Source organism: Ascaphus truei, chromosome 7 (assembly GCF_040206685.1).
Source record: "Ascaphus truei isolate aAscTru1 chromosome 7, aAscTru1.hap1, whole genome shotgun sequence".
In the NCBI taxonomy this organism is placed as follows: domain Eukaryota; kingdom Metazoa; phylum Chordata; class Amphibia; order Anura; family Ascaphidae; genus Ascaphus; species Ascaphus truei.
Genome location: NC_134489.1, coordinates 66,541,965 through 66,563,507, shown reverse-complemented (window position 1 = coordinate 66,563,507; position 21,543 = coordinate 66,541,965). Strand labels below are relative to the sequence as shown.

General features: G+C 38.3%; 1 protein-coding gene across 4 annotated transcripts in view; it reads right to left on the bottom strand.

The window, feature by feature from the left end:
• PDE1A (phosphodiesterase 1A) overlaps positions 1 to 21,543 on the bottom strand; it is a 363,587-nt gene that overhangs the window by 251,574 nt on the left and 90,470 nt on the right. The window contains exon 1 of one of the 4 annotated variants that reach the window (XM_075608898.1): positions 17,266 to 17,936. The exons of the other annotated variants lie outside the window; for them this stretch is intronic. Within the exon in view, the coding sequence (XP_075465013.1) occupies positions 17,266 to 17,318 (53 nt within the window). The 5' untranslated portion in view covers positions 17,319 to 17,936. Of the gene's footprint in view, positions 1 to 17,265; positions 17,937 to 21,543 lie in introns of those variants that run through there. 4 annotated transcript variants of the gene reach the window in all.

Below are 21,543 nucleotides of genomic sequence, written 5' to 3'. Positions count from 1 at the left end.
CAGTTAATTTAGAGGGTTATTCCCTTTTTCGAAGGGATCGAACAAATAGAAGAGGAGTTGGAGCATGTTTATATGTTAAACCGGATTTAAAACTCATCAGATAAATGTCCATCCGCGCTCAAGCTTCCTATAGTGATCTTGAAAGATTTACCCCTTCCTCTTGCAGCTTCTGTTGCATGGAGGTACACCCCTCCTCCACCAGCACCCACCGCAGAGAAAAGAAAGCACAGAAGCGCACCAAGGTTGAAGAAATATGTATTCACAAATACAATAAAAAATGCAAGTTGTAACTTACATGTGGTAAATAAGATGTCCAGTACAAAATAAAAGATCAGGGCTCCGTTTGTGTGGCTAGTTGCTCAAAAGTCTGGAGGTGGGTCCTGGATAGTATGTATCAGTCCCGCACGCTGGGATACACTGACACTGCAAAGTGACTGCACTACTTCCAGGTGTTACGCGTTCTCGCGATGCCCGTGTCTGACAGTGCACCACGTCACCACACCTCCAAACACTTCCCAACAGGGCTGGCAGTGTACACTAGATACGTGGAGCTTTAACTAGCAACCAAGTCGCGGGTAGCCTGTCTAAAATGATGCTGGTTCCACTACGCGTTTCGCACGTTAAAGTGCTTCATCAGGCTCCTGATGGAAGGTCTTGCCTGAGGATACTCCAATAATAGAACTTAAATACCCATAGCCTCTGGGGCAAGGTGCTTTTTTATGTTCAGATATGGACATCTTCTGAATTTGAAACTAAAATTGGTATGTTTTTATTATTTTTGTGCAACATTTGAAAAAAGTTGCAGTAAAACAGCATTTCAGAGAAAAATGAGAAGAGATATTTTGCAAATGTTTTAGAGGTTATTCTACAAATTGTGCTTTTGTTTAAAGCAGCTGTAGAATATTAATGTGCATGAGTAACTTTTCATGAGGAGACCATCTTGGAAACTGTACTTTCTTAATAGTTGTGGAATTACAGAGTAGACAGAAATTGTAGATTGAAACATAATATTTGTGATAACACGGACAGTAGAGCACAAAAGAGCAGATCGATGGATAAGCACCACAGCTAATGGTCGCCACTTCCTCTGATAACACATATATATATATATACAGTATATATAGTTGATGCCCGCCTCGAACTGTGCCTGCCTCCCGGCCTGTTCACTGTTGAACCATTCTGTTCTTCCAGACCCCACCTCACTCCTGGACCTCTATTTCATCGTACAGTTCTCTCTGCAAATTCCATTGTGGCATCTGGGTGCAGCTTGTTATCAGAGGAAGTGGCGACCATATATATGTTAAGTACAGTACATTGGGGGTGGGTTCTGTGACATTGGTGGTGGGGTTATGATATCAGGAGTGGCATTTAGGGCTGTGTCTCAATGTCTCCCAGCACTGTGAAATTGACCTCATGCTGTGTGAAACTGTGAAACATGAAAATTGATTGAGTTGAGTGAGAGTTATAGGGAATCTCAGAAAAATAGTAATGTGATAAAAATTATGCTTAGTAACTTCATATATTTACTTTCATTTAACTTGGAATTACTGATATGCAAATAGAAAATGTTTTCATTTCATTATATCAAAATAGGGATTCTCATTCTTTTCCCTTTTGTCTTTTTTGTAGTTTACTTTTTATTTCTTTAGTTTCTACTTTTTGCATAAATGTGTGTACAAAAGTAACCAAACCTTCGGAATTCACTGATTAATCAAAAAGGAGTTCAACAAATGTCATTGTTTCACAGTATTTTAGTATTCTTTTCAAATTCCCTGTTAAAGATGACCTGTCCATGAAAAATTTCCTAACATATCGTATAATAAAACGCATCACTCTGATACAAGTGGTGCATATATATCACAATCGTCTGCTTTATTAATTATATATTGTACCATTTTTTCCCATTATTACATTAAGGACACACTACAGTTAATTATTTCTTAAAGAAATTATTCATTCTTCAAACGTCGCAAGTGATTAAGTCCAAGTGAACACATAATTTAGAAACAGGGTGTGTACAGCATGTCTAACAGTGCCCTCGAGCCAAGTTACATAGCACACGTCAATAAATACTAGGATATACTGTTCACTTTCTTTAAGTGGCTACTGATTTACAGTACTATAGTGCAAGGAATTTTCTCTTCAAAGAAAAAGTCCCAACTGCACTGTTTTAAATTCTGTACATGTTAATAAGTGGAAATTGGAAATTACACTGGCATTTCCTTTATTCTCCCAATCCTCAAATTACATGAAACATTTGAGACACACACACACACACACACACCACACAGAAAGACAGAGAAATACCAACACGAGCACTCTGATCATGTGAAGTAATAATAACCAAAAAAGTTTATTATGTCATGGACTGAAGCAACACTGAAAACAAGGTGAAAGATAACATACAATAAAAACAACACAGGACAAACAAGGAAAATACAGTGTGGAGCTCTTAACCTCGCAGAATGTGTGAAAAAGGAACCCTTACACAGTGGAGATGCAGTTATAATGCAAATGAATGGAGAGTAAGCCTAACACTCACAGTGGAGATCAAAAGATCCCACATAGAGTCATGACCGGTCGGTCCCCAAATTAAACCACTGAAGGGTAAGATGAAGCTCAAATAGGCATATGATATACAATGTCAAAACATGTTTTGGCTTATGTGTGTATATTTGAGTTTAGGATGTTCTTATGCTGAGCACATCCCTCACTTTGATTATTATTGTGGCATTATTGTATGTCATATTCCTATTTTAGATTCATCTTACCCTTCAGTGGTTTAATTTGGGGACTTTTTTAATTTAAAAAGGGACAATTTGCCCTTCCTTGCCCACCAAACAGTTTTGTCACATTTGGACATCCTCCCTCCCATGAACTCCAATGTCTATCCAGACTTCCCGGCACCCGTGTGGATGCCCGGGCTGACTGAATAGTCATTTATAGTAAAAGCACCAAACATGGTAAAACATATTTTAATACAGAATATGTCTTGGGGAGGCCCATACCTGTGAGGGAAATGGATCTTGGATATTGGGGCTCGAAAACCAAGAGTCTGGGAAACACTAAGCAGCCTCTGTGTAATTCAACCCGCGTACCGGCAAATAATGCCTGCACGCCAGGGAATATTAGGGAACTATCAGTAACTTTGGCCCCCGAACTCCTGCAAACAAAATAACTGCATTTCTACCCAAATATCCCACCCAAGACTTACACTCCTGAAGTTTCAGGACTCTGGGACACAGGGAACAGGAAAAGTGGAAAAGCAGGGGTCACTTTAACTTTTGCATGTTACATGACATGGCCCTGCCTTATGGTGCTATGTAGCTGCCAGGGACACATGATTTTCAGGGGTAACTAGATGGGCTTAACCTTTATTGTATAGTCTGGCTACCCATTTACCGTCACAATATTTATCTCATTGCCATTGTAAAACCAATGATGTCAAATATGTCATCTTGAATGAGATTAGTTATATTTTTTGGAGACAAACCTTCTAGTGAGGGCCCAAACAAGCCAGCACCCAAACTGCAGCGCTGTGCCAGATAGTACTGCACACAATATCATCTAGTTTGAAATTGACGTTCGACAATTGACATTGTAGGCCAGCCACCAGCACCAGTCACCAATTATGTAACGTCCAAGTTTGCAGTGACGCAGTGCTTGGCTTGTTGTTGTGTTTACAGTATGTATGTCCTAAACCATAGTTACTGTAACATCTCTCGGTAATGCACAGGTGGGAGTGCCCCAGGACATACAGCTTTTATTTATTTTACCTTGTGATGAAAAATGCTTTATCATTTAATGCGCTTTTCCTGTTAGCTTTAAAAATCATATTGACAACTAACGCATTGTTAGTCAACGTTTTTCACATCACTACATCATGATGTTGATTTCTTAATCTTCTTTACAACTGTCTTACTGATTTATTGTTCTATTGTGTGCTCTAGCTCCACCACCACTAAATTATGATGCTTATTCATCATGAATTCAGCCAACCACAGGTTTTATTTCTACAATAGTGATAGAGAATATTAATGAAAACAAGTAGCTGTGGCTCTGAGAGAGTGAGACTGAGACAAGTGAAGCTGCTGCTACTGTAGTCAATGATGATGAGTCTTTATTTGAATTTATTTGAATGGTGAGCTGAGTTACTGACCTGCAAATGTCCATGGTGGCATAGGTACTGCTGCCACTTACACCACATCAACTGTACTGTGTCCAGTCCACTACACCCACTGAATTGACAGAAGAGAGGAGAGAGGAGAGATTTCTAAGTGCCATGGTTGTGGGTTCTAGACTTGTTGGATCTGACATGATTCCAGTTATTAGATTGGTGCCGTAAGCTTACTATCAACTCTATATAGTTGGTGTATAAATCTTTTAAGGAAGTGTTGGACGGAACTCATTTAAATATACTTTGAATATACATTTGCATATCGCTCAGGTGTGCTCCTTTTTAGCAGAGGCATGGCTCCCTAATTTAATTGGAGGGATGCTTGGGATATACATACACAACTGGTGACTGCTAATAAAATTAGAAGAAAAAAGTGTGTTCTGCTTTAGTACACGAAGAAACTTTCAACTATAATTTCATCTATGAAGAGCTCTAATGTTAGTCCGTTAAAAGATTTCACATTCTACAACAAATCTGCATTTCTCAGAGACCAATATAGCCACTAGAACTTTGAACTACATTCCTGATAAATGTAAATGTCATCGTTCTTTCATTTGCTTAAACATTGAAATATACTGCCATAAATAATAATATAATATGCCAACTATTGGCAACACCTACGAGAGCAGCATAACTTGTGTGTAATCAAAAGATAACATATGAGCTGCACATGTGTGAGTGGAATAGCAGAAATCCATGCCAGAAATACCAAAACAGCTGTTTGCTGAGAGCTTACACTCTTTAAATTCAAGGGACGAGTCACTGGTAATGCAGTTTGATCAGGATTAAGTATCCAAGATAAAAAACGATTCTAGCTCCAGCAACACTAACATCTGTTTTTCATTGTACATTTCAATAAGATTTAATGCATGGATCTTTACAGAATGGCTTCTGCAGTATAGTCGACGTTACCCACAAGACATTTTATTTATTTATTAACAACATTACTCAAACATAGGTTGACCAGATTTTAAACGGTAGAAACTGGGACACAGTAAAAAGTTATTTATAAAACAAATCGCATCACTTAAAAACAAATATTATAATAGTATTTGTCTAATAGCGTCCCCATTTATGCTGATTTGTTGATTTATTTCAGTTTCCTAAAATAAGACAAACACTCGAGTGTTTCAAAATGACAGTCGGGTTTATATTAATAAATTGTTTAAATAGAGTTATGAGGAATTTTCTATATTCATGCACCTTTTGATTCAAAAGGAAAGCTATTTTTTCTCCTCAAGCCATATGATCACCTTATATCACTAGAGAAGGGCGAATTGTTTTGGCGAATTTGGATCTGCAGCTGACCAGCCGGTTTCATTGGTCCACGGATTTCAGCAATCTGTTGGTGGATTCTTCAAAATCGTCAGAATTCTTCAGAATCCGCCAAAGGATTGCTTAATCTGGGGATTAGAGTCTACAAATCCATCACGAATTGTATCCAATGGTGGTTTTTTTAATGAATCTAGGGAGAAGGTGTGGCTCAGTGAGTAAAGACACTGACTGGCACTGAGTTTGAAGTAGGGGAACCTGGTTAAATTCCCGGCTCCTTGTGACCTTGGGTAAGTTACTTCATCTCCCTGTGCCTCAGGCACCAAAAACATAGATTGTAAGCTCTACGGGGTAGGGATTGTGTCTGCAAAATGTTTCTGTAAAGTGATACGTAAAACTAGCAGCGCTATACAAGAACAAACAATTATTATTATCTGCGCGGACTGAAACCGACCAAATCCGTTTGCGGATTTTAGACCGTGAAACGGATTCTGGGGGTAACATCAGTGAAAATCCAGGAAACAGATTTGGGCAGATTCTCCCATCTCTAGGTGTCACTGGAGATTGATGAGGTGGGGTTAAGGACGCGCCAAGAAGGTGGGCTTATGCTGTTCTAAAGGCAGAGAATTTTTAGGATAAAAGCCATGCATTCAGAATAGGAATTTAGAATTTAACAAGAGGTGTGTTCTGAGGCCAGACAAGTGAATTCTCATTTTTCATGCTCTAAAGACCTCTTTTGGGAAGGAATCAAATATGGTTCTGGTAACGTATAGGAATTCAGCTTTTACCCTTTTTATTACATTTTTTACCCCATTTTATGAAATTGTCTGCATATGTTGTACTGTATTTGAAACTAAGCACTGTACTATTTTTATATATTAAATCTAAAATGTAATAATTATTGTTTTTGGGCCGTAATTGAACGCTGCATGTTTTGAAGAGAATAATTGCATTTTCTGACACATTTGCTACATATTTTTATGTGTTAATTACATATCTTTCATAGTAAACGGCGACCAAAGACCCCTAGCGATAATACTTTTCTTTATCCTTAGAGGTGGCATTGATTTAAGGTTATATTTGTGGCAGGTTGTGGGGAGATATCACTCATTTTTGGGGCCCTGTAGGGAAATTAATGAGTTTGTTAGATAGCTGTACAGTATGTATTAGCCCTTGTCACATACACAAGTCACATACTCGCATGTGTGCCGTTTGTGACAAATGGTGGCAGAGCGGTGGGATAACAATTTTTATTTTTATTATATTAGAGCTTTTTAGTGGTTTTTGTTTATGCCTGCGGGACAGACTAAATACTAGAAAGTGACTGATCTGTGTGAGTCTTGCGAGAGAACACAGCTCAGTAGCCAAAGACATTGCTCAGTGCTTTTTTATAAAACATACAAGCAGACAGTTGTGTCCCTTCCCTTTTGTTTTTCTTTCTCAATCTTTTTAATTGTATGCGTGTACTGAATATGACTACTGTATCCACACGCCATTCAAGAGAAACTCTGAGAGCTCAATGTGAGAAAATAAATATTCCAACTTTGGGAAAAAACCTGATAGGGACTGTGGCAAGCCTTGCGAGATGATGAGGCAGAGCAAAACGCTACTCTGTGTCAGGATGACCGAAGCAGTGGAGCAGAGGGGGGCTTAGCCCTGGAAATTGCCTGGGTCAAGGAACACAGGACTGTTATATTCCAACGACTCCAACAGTTCTCCCCCTCTCATCAGTGCCCTTAATGCATACCTGCAAACTGCTCTCAAGAACCTGGGAATTTTACAGGGTCGTCCTTAGGCTTTGCGGGGCCAAAGGTGGCATACTGGCAGCTGGGCGCCCCCTGTAAAAACAAAAAGGGGTACTTACCTAGACCAGCAGCCCTCCTCCAGCAGCATCATGGCATCATGATGTTGTGGCATGAAGTGACCTCAAATTGCCATGACAACGCGATGTCACAGCGTCATGTGATGTCGCGTTGCCATGGCAATGCAACATCACGCCATGACATCATGTTCCCAGTCGCAGCAGGAGGTGGCCCACTTCGGAGAAGATAAGAGCGCATGCACGCAGAGGCACACACCATCCACCCCCATACCTACGTCTCTGTAGGGGCCCTGTGCTCCACTCCCTCCTCTCCCCCGTCCTGTCGGCGCCAGGATCTAATGTCCGACCGGTGCAACCTGGAGAGAGAGGGAGCGTGGGGCGCCTTGCCCTGCCTACAGGTGGGGGATCATGAAATACGGTTGCAGCTCATAACCCAGTTTCAGAAAGAGTAGAGATGTCAAGCAGAACATGAAGCTGAGAGAGAAAGACAAACTTTGGAACATGAGGCTGTGAGATATGTTGCAGAATGTTCAGCTGAGAGTGATATACCTAAGGCAGCAGCTGGAACTTGCCAAACTCCAGAGTGCATCGCCAGAACCAAGCAGCAGAGAGTCCAGACCCTGTGCAGAGGATTTCCCAAAACTGGATACAGATGGAGACCTGGGCACTTTCTTGCGTAGGTATGACAAACAGTAATCATCAACCACAACCCTCTAAGTTGGTTAAACAGAGTCGCTGGGGGAAATGGGAAATTATTGAGATGGAGCCTAGCCCTTCAACAGTATACTTTCATGGTCCAGCACAGGACAGGTAAAGAACATGGTAATGTTGATGGCTTGTCATGCCAAGAGGAATGTGGTATCCATGTGGGACACAGAGACTGGCTTGTAAACCAGCCCCCTTCGCTCACAGTTAAGGAGGGAGGTGTCAGGATAAGGCCAGACGATATTCTATATTTTAATAATCTGGCACATAGACAGTTAACTTGAGTACAGCTTAAAAATAGATTGTCATGATAATACCACGATATGTTGGGAATTTTAATCCACCTGGTGTTTCAGGAGTTAATGGTGCAACAATTTGTGTTTAAAAATACAATATATTGTGTTTATGACAGGCCTAGGGTTGACAGGTGGCTTCTCCAAAAATACTGGACACAATGGTGAAAGGTGCAATGTGCTTGAGACACACACACCCACACACCTCGATCTGCTCCATGCTATTTCCTCCTCTCCTTGGCCACACCCCAGGCTCCTGACACATCCTTCTGATTGGCTGCATTACGCAGCAGCAGCCAATCAGGATGAAGCTACCCAGCCATCGCGAGCAGCACCGTTACCACGGAAGCACGGGAAAAGAACTTCAATTTCGAGGCGGACATCAGAGGTAATTACCTCTAATTTTTTACTGGACATGGTCCAAATACAAGACAGTCCGGTTCAATACTGGACACCTGGCAACCCTAGACAGGTCAAGAAATGTCCTGGCTTTGTGCTGATCTTTAAAGATAACCTAATGGGGGGGGGGGGGGCTGTCATGGATAGCCCACTAAAAGTGACACGTGGTGTCTAGAGGGTCATAAATGCTAACCAGATACTATTCTGTCAGCTTCAAAGAAGCCTCAAGGTTTGTGAAAAATTACTGGTGCATTCCAGATAGAGGTGACACACAGTTGAAGGACTTTATTAAAAATGAGAATATCCTGTGACAATCGGATGTACATGCTAAGAGTTACATGTGTGTGTTTGTGGCATGTACTGACACCACACACTGCATGGGTAAGAGGCGCCAAGGACAGATATCCATTTTTCACTCAAATTTAGGATGACGATGGGCATACTTAGTCTCGTTGCATCCGTTATGAGCATCTGAATCTATTAATGTTACTCACGTATGGCAAGGTACTATGGAAGTTATGAGAGCCTTTATATGCTGAAGCAAAACTCAAGCATCGTTGGGAAGAAGTTTTTTTTACTCTGTCATAAAACTGTCAATCTAACAGCTGATTTACGATAGGGGTGGATTTCAATGGGGAACAATTGTACAGAAATCTGAGCAAGGGATTATGAAAGTCAGATTTCAACAGAGGTGTGTTTGGACCAAACACGTGAAGTCCCATTTTCTGTTTTAGTGACCTCTCTGGGAGAAAACCTATGACATTTGGTAATGTACTGTATAGGGATTTCTATTTTATGTTTTATCCTGTTATTCTAAGAAACTGACCTGCATTTACTGTAATTGTATGTCCTTGAAATCATTTTTCTGTAATCTAAGCACTGTATTTTTATATATATTAAAACATTTAATTAGTAATGCTTCGGGCTCTGAATGAGCTGATTGCACGCTCTGGATAGAGAATTTAAATTTTTGGACACATTTTGCTACAACAGACTTTGTGTTAAGTGCATAGTTTTTTCTATTATAAACAGGGACCTGAGACCTTGGCAGATTAATTTTGCATCTTTTATTTGCATTTCTCAGTTGGTGGAAGCGTATAGATATGATTGCAATTGAGTAAGGGGTTAATATTAACTAATTGAATTGCGGAGGAGAACGGTGAGTTGGCGAGAATAGCCGTGTGTGTTAACCCTGTTTGCATATCTAAGTCACAAGGTCACTTGTGACTTGTGTGTTGTTCGTGACAGATGGTATATGGGGATGGAGTTAGGGAATATATTGCCCATTTGAGGGATCTTTGCAAAGGTGAAAAGAGGGACAGCTTGGGAGCTGTGTATTAACCCTTGTCCCGTATGCAGGTAATGTGCTCACAGGTGTGCCGTACGTGACATACATGTATTGTTTTTTATTAGGGTCAGTGACCTTGCCTGTTTTCCTGTATTTGCCTAGAAGCGAAGTTATTTGGGGCCAAGGCCTGTTTTGGAAAGTGAGGTGATCGAAACCTGGTCACAACTCTTTCTGACAATAGAAATAAGAAAAACCCCTTCTAACATAAATTTATAATAATTTCTCGAGGGTCTGGACAACATCAGAGGGTATGGCCAGGAATAGAGTCCATGTCTGTGTACGTTTGCCAAATATGAAACATCGTGGATCAGACATACTGTATTTCACAAAGAAATCACCATCATTGGATCAAGGTTGTACTCAACTGGATTCTAAGAGATGTCAAAAGACCAAGACTATGACCGTAAAATTAGAGAATTGAATCAGAGCAACAAGGAGAAGAGAGGTTTGCAACAGTACCTGGAAGATCATTGGCGAAGCCTTCATTTAGCAGTTGATCCACATAGGTTGATGATATAAATATGGTGAATATGATTATGTAAATATGATTATATAAATGATGGGTGGGCACTTTCACTGGGGTTTTGTTTAAGAACTTTTTGGGTTTTGCTGGAAATCTATTGTTTTTGGATTTTTAAAAAAAAATTTTTTAGAATAAACATACGCAGGAAAAGTTTTATTACTTTCTTTGCGAAATGTGTTAACTTTTAACTTTTTCGCATGTTTGTAGGTTTTTTCCCTTGTGACTATCAAGTTTGCCCAGTTCATTAAAAAGAGAGGCAACAAACGAAGAAAAAAGACAAAAAAAGAAGCCTGTGCCTTTCTCGGGTTTTGGCTCAAACTTCTCTCATAACCAAACAAAGTGTGAAGTTTGAATTCTGAGCCAGCAAATGTGCCCATCCTTTAATATATACATTTTAGATATTACTGTTGACACTACATGCAGCACAGTACATAGAATTTTGCAGGCAGATTGATTTTCTGCCACAAAGACCTTACAATCTTACATTTCTTACCATAGGCAGAGGGGGAAAACGGGACTTGCCCAAGAGTGAGAAAATATGATTTGAACCGCGTTCCCTACTTCTAAGGACATGTTGTTAACATTAAGCTACTCTTTTACAGCCTTCTTGCTGCCTATGATTGTACTTATTCCAGAACCCATGAAAACAATATCTACATCAATATTAATGCAATGCAGAACTCAAAAGCTATATCAGTTAATCTCAAATTTTCAGGAAAACAACCAGCCCACGGTTTAACAATAGCACATACATATGCAATTAGCAGTTTGCTAATATATACATATTATGTGTTGACCTTAGACTTGAAGCAAGGCTGTTTTTGTAGATAAGTAATTCTGCTGCATGTTCTACAATCACCTGACTGATTCAGCACAAACTACTTTTGTTGGGTACTTAGTAATGCCCATCAGTACATGGTTTTTCATTAACTAGTGTAAGTTAAACTATCAGGAAACATTTCAGCCTTTATATGCCCTATTGTCATATTGTTTACACTGCTGTAATCACTAGGTACACATATACTGGTATAGGTATATACCCATGTCCACTCCACCCTTATTCCTTTTTACCTATTGCATCAGTATGTGTCAAATATGTAATATTTGAGTCTTATACAGTCTTGTTATTGAATGAATATGAAAGAGAGAAATTGGAGAAATTAAGAGAATTTCTGGCAAATCTGCATTGCGAATTGGGGGTTATTAATTAAACTACGATAGTACCAATCTTGGTTGGGGGGGATATGGGGAGGGGGGGGATATGGGAAAGGGAGGGGGGATATGGGGAGGGGGGCGAGTTTCTGTGTGTTAATGCTTCATTTGGCATTAATGCAGTTTAATGTATAACCACCATTGCCATTTAATGTTTGGTGAATTATTTGCAAAGTTTGCCATTTTCACGAAAAAATATTAGCAAATTTCAACAGATTTATGAAATTCTGTGAACAAAATCACACATCTCTATTACTGGCACATCTGTTTTTGGGAAAGTACACGATAATTCACTCTGACAAGGTGACAAACCACAGTTATATGCTACAAGCTGACATACAGTATCAGGTATCTTCGGAGATCATATGCCAATGTTTCAGTTTGGGAAAAGTTTAGCTTGTTTTGAAAAATAAACCTTGTTCTCATTGTACAGAGCAGGTAGCACACACCGAGGCTTACCAACATATCATTTTATGGACAATAGCTTAGAGAGCAATGTGGTAAACACAGCAAGGTTACCATTATTATTATTCAAGTGAATATGTCAGGAAAGGGTGCATGATACTTATAGACCTAAAAGTGGTCTCTGCTTGACTGCTTTTACACCAAAGAGTAAAGCAGCAATTTTTATTTGTACCTCATTAACATATTTTTCATTTTGTGTATTCACTAAAATCCAAAACTTTTACCCAATTTGGGGACTGATGCCTGATGAAATAAAAAAAAAGAGCAAGGAGATGGAGATGTCATGTCATATATAGATATTGATGCTGGTTCGCTTGCACGCTCTCAAATTTACCATACATTGTTTGCTAAATAAATTACCAAGCATCAGGACAACCAACAGCTTTCCTAGGGCCCAGGATTTGAGTCTCCACCCAGGCCTCCGGGTTGTTGAGCAGGGGATGTTTACGCTCCCTCGATTGGTGGCCCTCGACTCCCCCCTTTCTTTATCGCCCCTTTGCTCTATCTCTCCTTTCGCCTTCTTTCACTCATCCCATCCTTTCTCTCCTTCCCTCTCTCTCACCTCACCCTCTCTCACTCTCCCCCATCTGTCTCCACTCTCCCTCTTCTCTCATGTCCTTCATCTCCCTCCTCCACTCCTCTCTCTCTCACGCTACTCCACTCTCCCCCTTCTCTCTTACTCTAGCCCTCCAATCTCTCTCTCCCTATCTATCTCCATCCTCTCTCACTCCTCTCACTCAATAATCCTCTCTGTCTCTCTCCCCCACTCTCCCCCCTCTCTCCTGCCACCTTCCCTCTGACTTTCTCAGTTTCCCCACCTCCCACCCCCTTAGTGGGCCCTACCTGTTAAGCGGGGGTGCGAGGTCCATCAAGGCCCTAAACAGTAGTGGAGTATACCAGAAGTTGTACTCAACTTCCAGTGAGGGCTAACTTCCAGGTTCGGACTGCAGGGGTGTGACCCCTCCACCGCCATGCCCAGGACAGATGTCCCCACCCACCCCCCTGGCAGCGGGCCTGCTAAGCAAATAAACAAGTTGATCACAATCATATAAATAAGGAAAACATTATATGCAGAAATACTGCCCAGAGCCACTTTTTTGTGATTGTGTAGATTTTTATTTAAAAAGTTGCAGTTAATGCTATTTTAATGACTATATAATTGTTTTATAAAGTTCTTTATAAAACTTAAAAATACACTGACTACATGCAAAATGAGATTAAAAAAATAAACAAATGCAGTATTAAAATAATGTAGAATATCAGAGTAAAAATATCCCAGCCCCATAAACTCAATAAAAGGTACTGTAGGTAATTTTAATAGATCAAGGAGATCCTGTTTCAGTGCCTCGATATGAAAGAAAGGGTTCAACAGAGTGGAGCCAACAGTTTCCAAATGACCATCTGATCTTATCTTGTTTCTTTGTATTATTATTTTCTTTAGATCGTGCCTTGAGATCAATGTGACAAAATTATACTAATGCACAAATCTGTTAATTAAGCACCTTCCAATTGAGTTCCATGTTTTCTACTGTAGCAAAGACTTCTCATAGTCTATGATACTGTGTTTTTTACACATATGCATCAAAAAATTGTACATTTTATGTACATATCTATCCGTAAGACTAGCACTGGGTGTCCTAATATGTTATTGTCTAGAAAGGTATGTCCTTACCCTATACATTTTAATGGGATTGAGTTTAAAGGTAGCAGCAGGCGTACCTGGAGGACTAAAACTCTCATTATAATTTTTTTATTATATATTTTACCAGGAAAAAATACATTGAGCGTTACCTCTCGTTTTCTTGGATATTAATAGGAAATTACATGTGGGACTATTCATGGGAGATCATAGCCCTTCCAACTAAAAAAAGTTTCATCAGTCCCATTATCATCTATTATAAAAATAAAATGTTCTGCTTTTTAAATGTCATTGATACATTTATATACATATACAGCATTGACAGTCTAACTCACTGTCATCATAATGCAGTCCAGTCCATGTTTACTAATTCTGCAATCATCACAATAGAGCGTAAATTGGCAATATTGCAATGTGACGTGTGTGTGCTGGTTCAGTACCAGAGAATGCAACCAAATAAAACAGATGCTGTATATATGGACTTAAGCATGCCAGGAACATTCTTAACTGTGCACTGCAAGTGAAGGTACGAAAAGTTAGAACTATGTGATTGTTATATTAATGCCGTTTATTTGGAGAGTATAATATGTTGCAGGCGAAAATATGTTGTGTCTAAATCATTGAACAATAATTTTAATAGAAATTTGGGGTTCAGTAATCTAAACTGATGACCCACAGCTGGAATGAAAGTATCAGTTACAAGTTACAACAACACCTTGTAAATCATGTGACAAAGTTAAGCAAAGTTCTGAAACCAACCATAAATCCAGCTCACAATATGTTCCTTATATTTAATAACCTTCCTGTGAACTTAGCCAATGTAAAATAATAGTTAAGTTTGTTGTGAAGTTCTTCTGCCAGATTACACTTGTTTTGCATGAATGAATCTGATTGCCAAGAAGAAATATTCGAAGTGCATATTCCTTAAAAAACAAATCAAGATATTGCTTTACTGAGCATTGAAAGAAAGAGCACATCATGTGAATCTTTGTTTCATTGGGGTGTTTGTTATGTTGAGTGTGATTCTAAACATCTGCACATAAAAGTTAATGATGGAGTAGAAAAAAATTACAGTTTCACCACTGCTTCATTGTGCAATTACACTCTAAAAAGCCATTCTCATTATGACGTGTGAACCGACTTGTTTAAATAAAGATCTCACTGTATGTAAAACGTGTTGAATATGTTGTATTAATGCAGATAAGTCATCATTTTATAAACTAAAACACATAATAGCTTTCATCTTTTCGGTTAACCTTTCATAATGGGAACATATTCTATATGTCTTAAAAGAAGAGTATTTTTAATACCACGAGCAAGAAGAGGACCATATTTTCACAGAAGTTAACTAATGACATTCCTAAATTTAAAAAAAAAATATTCATAAAAGTGATATTTCACATTTATTTAACAAAGACCGCTACAGAGCTATAAAAAAAAATATAACAAACTCCAGGGATCTATACAGTAGAAGGATAATGTCTGCATTTGCAAAACTATGCATGTTCTATTCTGAGCATTAATTTTGATTGTTTATAGATTTTTTTTCATGGAAGTACAGTATACTGTAAACAGATACCTTGGTTTTGACCTTGGAAACACTTTTTAACACTGTCTGAGGAGTACACATTTCCTATGCCAGAAAAGCCATTACAAGTGAGTGAAATGTTTAATTTAAAAATTGCTGTTAGCTTTATTTCATTTTCCCATGCATGTGAATACAAATATGAGTCTCATTTATTTTGGTATTTGCCATTCATGTCTTTGAAGTACTAGCTCAAGCCACATGTTAATTCTTAATAAGCAATACTGTAAGTTGATTTATTGTATCAACTTGACAAATTGAAAAAAAAATGACAGATGTTAACACTATTTCCACAAAGAGAATTTATCTTGGGGTTGGGATGCCACTAAAAATGAAGTCAAATGTAAACTTTTATTTCCATTTCCAAATACAGAAACATTGATTAATGCAATATAAATGAATCCCCATACCAAAGCCACTTGCTTTGATCTTTACTTTCCCAACACACCACTTCTTATACTGTACATTGTAACCTCCTTGAATTAGGAATTACTTGGTACTAATATCTTACTTTTATTTATTGTGCTTATCTATGTATTGTTTTAATAGTTCCATTTAATTTTAATTATTTTGTATGCTTATTTCAAAAATCCTGTCTATAAATTCTATGTTAAATAGAAAATTAAAATACCCAGTTTTCAGGATCTGTGCTAGCTACTTACAGTAGTTTGGGCAACTTATCTGCTTTAAACGCAAGTGATATGAACATTGTGATATTGCAAACTAATTAAAGCACAACCATCAAATAGAATAGCACTATATGTGTCAACATACCAATTCGCACATTACAGTGATGGCATAATAAGATAATGGTCAATTGAATCAGCTGATAAACAAAATCCATTCTACTTTGTTTGTGGCTTTAATAGTTTATGCCATGATCAATTACATTTATATCCCAAATCCATACTTTACGTAGCGCCCTTTAAGTACCAAGGATCATTTACAGTACCTCATATTACTTTCGTAAGGAATGAATGTTTAATTCAGAAGACAATGTTCCAGTCATTACTGTGATGTGGCTACCGAGGAAGAGTATTAAATAAGCTTTTGAAAGAACACAACAGCTTATGATTCACAGATATTATAAAGTTTCAACAAAATCTGAAAACAGTTTTTTAAAGTTTATGCTTTAAAACAACTAGAACTATATGCACTTGTAGTGTAAGATAAACAATGTATAGGAAAATAAATATTGAGAATAACAAAAAGTTCACAAAAAAGCAAAGGTATAAAAAATGCATTTATTGATTAGATACCTTGTCAAATAATGTAGAATACTATTTTCAAATGATAACACATATTAATTATTTGGCTTTATAACTAAATAATATTATTCTTTTAAACGTACTGTATCTTCCTTTTAAAGGTGCAGCATTTTTAAAATACACAACCTATGTCTCTAAACCACATTATAATTTAAATCAAAGAACAAAGTACTGCACTTAAGGAGCTTATTGTTCACAACAAGTCATGAAAACACACACAGTATCACTGTAAGCCTCTCAGATCAGAGTTATAGAAAAAGAAGCCGATGATACAAGTGGATAAAACTAAAACATTTTTTTCTTTTCAACAACTACGCAGATTAGCAAACAAGTACTAAACCTTGGTTCCTTTATGAAGTTTTAAACTCCCTTTAAAGTCTACACTTTTACATACAATTTCATCAGCCGCAAACACTGAAAAATGTATCTCATACTGTATAAAGTACATGTACTTTGTCTGGAAAGTATACAGAAGTATACAGCAAGTTAATAAAGAAAGATGCAATAATTATTGAGCACTTAAATCTCCTTCCGATATAAAACATAAGATAACTTACCTAAATATTGGTTTTTGACGGTGCTTTTTCTTAATTGTAATACAGTCACCCATTTAAGTACGAGGGAAAGCAAAGTCAAGTTTTCCAGGAAACTGCTCCAATAATAGTATATAAAAAAAAACGTCCAACAAATAATGTAAAAATAAATCCTCAGCTACTGTACTGTGTTGATGAGAGCACAGAACGTGTATTTTGTGTGCTGGGGAAATCTCCCTCTTTAATTGCTGAGCACAAAAAGGCCATAGAGGCCACATAAGTGTGTGCACTACTAAACAGTGCAAACTGTGCAGAAGCACATGTTTAAAGTTGACTGAGAAAGCAAAAGGGCCATAGTCACAGACTCTTCCAAAGTCTGCAAAGAAAAGTGAAACTCAGCCAAATGCAGTTGAAGTTAAAAAAAAGAAAAAAAAAGAAGTGTGTTCAGTTAGTTCTCATAGCTATGAGAATGCCTCTTGCTTGTATCGTTCAGAACGCCTAAATGTATAGTCACTCTGTAGTATTTTGACCACTGCTCAAAGCCAAACTTCTTTTTCTTCAAAATAAAAGTTGGGCAGCTGCTTTCGAATTTCCATGCGAGTGCCTTCAAAAAAAAGTTTGTTCAGTTAAAAGAACTGTACACAAATTAATGAAGACGGATGGATCTAGTCTGGGTGGCTGGCTGCACTTCAAGAGATTGTAATTATTTTACAATCTGGCTTTTATTCACTCTGGATGATGTGTAGATGTAACTATGCAAATTAAAGAACTACTCATCATTGCTGGCACTACAACCTAATAGCATAGACTTGGTTATGGCAGAATACGGTATTTCCAGTTAGCAAAACCATAAACACCTTTAGCATAACAAAAATATTGAAATCAATAGTTTCACAATGGCAACTGTGCTATGACCTAAATGTTACACATGATAAGCGAATGTTTTTGTTTTAAGAACATTATGGCTCTAGAAAAATGTTGGATAATGATTTTTTTGCCACGAATCAGAATATAATATCATACTTTTTTTTATAATCAAAAGGTACTAGGGTAGTTTAAAAAAAGTAATTACCTGAATCCCCAAAAATGTTTCGGTTATTTCTTATGTTGGCCGCAAGTGGCTCCATGCACATCGCAAACAGGAGCGGGGACAGGGGACAACCTTGTCTAGTACCATTTTTATTTGGAATCCCTGGCAGATAACCCTTGCCGTAGGGGGGGTATATAATGCCATTACTGCCTTCAAGACGAGCACCTCGATTCCGAACGCCACGAGAGTATTCTGCATATAGACCCAATCTATGTGATCGAACACTTTCTCGGCGTCCAGCCCCAGGATCAAAGAGGGGATCCCATTTTTTGAGGAATAGGCGATACGATCTACAATTATTCTCGTATTGTCCGCCGCCTGTCTCCCGGGGATGAAACCGACCTGATGAGGGTGGATGAGAGAGGGGATAATTTTGTACTGATCTAATCAACATTAATAACAAAGAACAAGTTAAATAAGGCAATGGGTGCAGCTATGTAGAGTCTTTTTAGCTCTGGCAAGAAGTGTATACAGAGCTTTTCAGGCACTTTAAAATAAATGCTCAATAGTTATATTGCAACTCAATAAAATAATTCATTATTAAAGTACTGATTAAATGCACTTATGAGTTTTTGTCCTTTGTCTTAAATTTTTCTTTGTTCATCTCTTTCTTTCTTCCTTACTCTCTTTCACCACTCTTTTTTCGTAACTGCTCTAATTTTCTGAAACAAAAAAAGTGTATAGTCGAATTAACTACAAATTATTTTACATTCCAGAAACTATAAATATGGCACACAAGTGGTTGATTTAAAATTATTGAAATGACATGAATCAATTTTGAAGAAGATTGTAGATCTTTTTAAAATAAAACATGAAAAACACTTTTGACTTTACAAACTTGAACAATTTGTCAGAGCGTTTATAAAAAGAACCGGAATACCTTCCCACATCTCTACTCAGAGCAGTACATTGCATGGGTAACTAACCAATGCCACGTTTGTAGATTTTAGAATCCCTTTCCAAAGCACCATTACAGTATATCCTTTTATCATTGAACATGGTCCTTAGTTTTAGGTCACTTCCCAACAATAGACATGAGGGATATTCATTAAACTGCAATAGTGGTGCTTGGGTCACAGAAACTACCATTGAGAACAGTGCCTGATAGTGTCCAATTGGCACAATCACAGTTTAATAAATAATCCCCTATGTATAAAAGATATGGAATAGTGCATTTAGATGCACAGCTCCAGATGTATTTTATTTTTATGCCTATATCAGCACTTGATATATAAAAAAAACTAGTTAAAGAAAACTTTTATATTTGATGTAGATTGGTAACTAGGAGTTTATGCTGAGTCAGACTTGACAGAGAATTTGAATACACATGGAAAAAGTGTGTTACTGCACCGACACACTTTATTCAAGCAAATACCCGGTATGTACCTGGCAGATACCTGGAATGCGCCGCTCCTCACCTCTGACAAGCCCCGTTGCATTTGCCTTCCCAGCCTGGGTTCATGCCTGGCTGATGGGCGGCTGATTTGTTAAATGATAATGATTAGGATTTAATAGGCTGCAATGCTTCGCGTGTCTACCAGACGGCATAAATTCATGAATTGTAATGCAGTATATATATATATACTGTGCAGTATTGCAGCCAGGGGGAATAAAATGCTTCAATCCCTGCCTAGAAAATAACCCAATATACTCGGGCAGAAAACAGTCACAAACCTCAATACACCCGGGTATACCCGAATTCGTGGGACTAGCCGAGCTCGAATAAAGTGTGTCGCCAGTGTATCACCACATACTGTAGATGTTATAGATATAAACAGTGTGTATTTGTTATTGAATAATTTCTTGTTCCCCCCTTTCTATGAAAATAAACACACATTTGTGTTTGTTTTGTATTTTAAATGTACTGAAACAGTATGTCCCCCAAGATCTGATCCATGGTTTTCTGACCTCCGAGACCACCAAGGCTCCCGAGATATTTGTAATTCTTTGTGCTTGTGTTTGACTCAAAATCACTTCCAATATTGCTACGGGGTCACCAATAGAAAGTTGCAATATTATCTCCTGATGGAGTTACAGCTTCTTTTTGGCCACCAGAGCTAAGCTGGACCTGGCAGTCATAATGTATCCACTGAGCAAGTGTTTTTTCTTACCCCATGAAAGAAAACGCAGGTATCTCGGGGACCGGGGGTCTCAGAGGTTTGGGTACCATACATCGTCTCAGAAGCATCCCCTGGTTTAGGTGATACAAAATAATGAGCAGCACAGACTGTTGCTTTAATGTGGTGCAGCATTGAAGAATTTTGATCTTGATAGACAGAATTTTTTAACCTTAACAACATTGTTACTATGTAACTAGCTGCCCTTCCTGAAAACTTTGGGTTTAGATTTGATAAATGCCAGTAAATTATTTACTGTGTGGAATTCACAAAATCTTTGCTGTTAATTTACCACCTCATATTTATTCTCATTTTATTTCAACCTTTTTTTTTTTTTTTAACAACTAGCCAAACAATTGCATAACTTTGAAAGAGTTGTTTTCAAACTCTTGGAACCATGGAGCGTGCCCCTGGGACACGCTCCATGGTCACCGTGGTGAGGAAGCCTTTGCTGGCTCTGCGCAAGCGCATTTTAGCTTGGGTCTTTTCCTTTCTCTGCTGGCTCGGGATTGCGTGTGGGAGGCGGGGGCTGCATGTGGGGGCGCGTGTGCATGCTCTGGTAACCCCACACCAGAATCTCATCGCCCAGATTATAGGGAGGATCCCAGATAAGGTTCAGGATTGGTAAGCCAATTATTTCTTACTCTTTAAATATGTTAATGATGATGGGATGTGTATGCCTTGATAAAGTGCTCTGTGTAGCACGAAACATGTTGGTAGGGTAATGCCTTGCCTTTTTTCCTTCCATGACTATTAAATCTTTTTATGGATAACGCACTTTCTTCCTAATTTTTCTTGTTTGAATGATTCCGGTTGTGCTCTGCCACTTCTCTCTTCTATCTGCAAATATAGCAAAGAGACAGCCATCATCAGATTTTTACAGTACATGCCTCCAGTGCTTATCCGAGGACGCATATTCAAGGTATCCTACTAGAGGTGGGCAAAAAAATTTGGGCAGATTTGGATGGGGCGCTTCCTTTGGTTTGCGGATCTCCGCGAATCAGTCTCAAAAAGAGGGATTCCTCTTACCAGATTTTTTTTATATATCACCGTCGATCACAATCCACGGATTTCGCAATCCGTCGGGAGACCTGC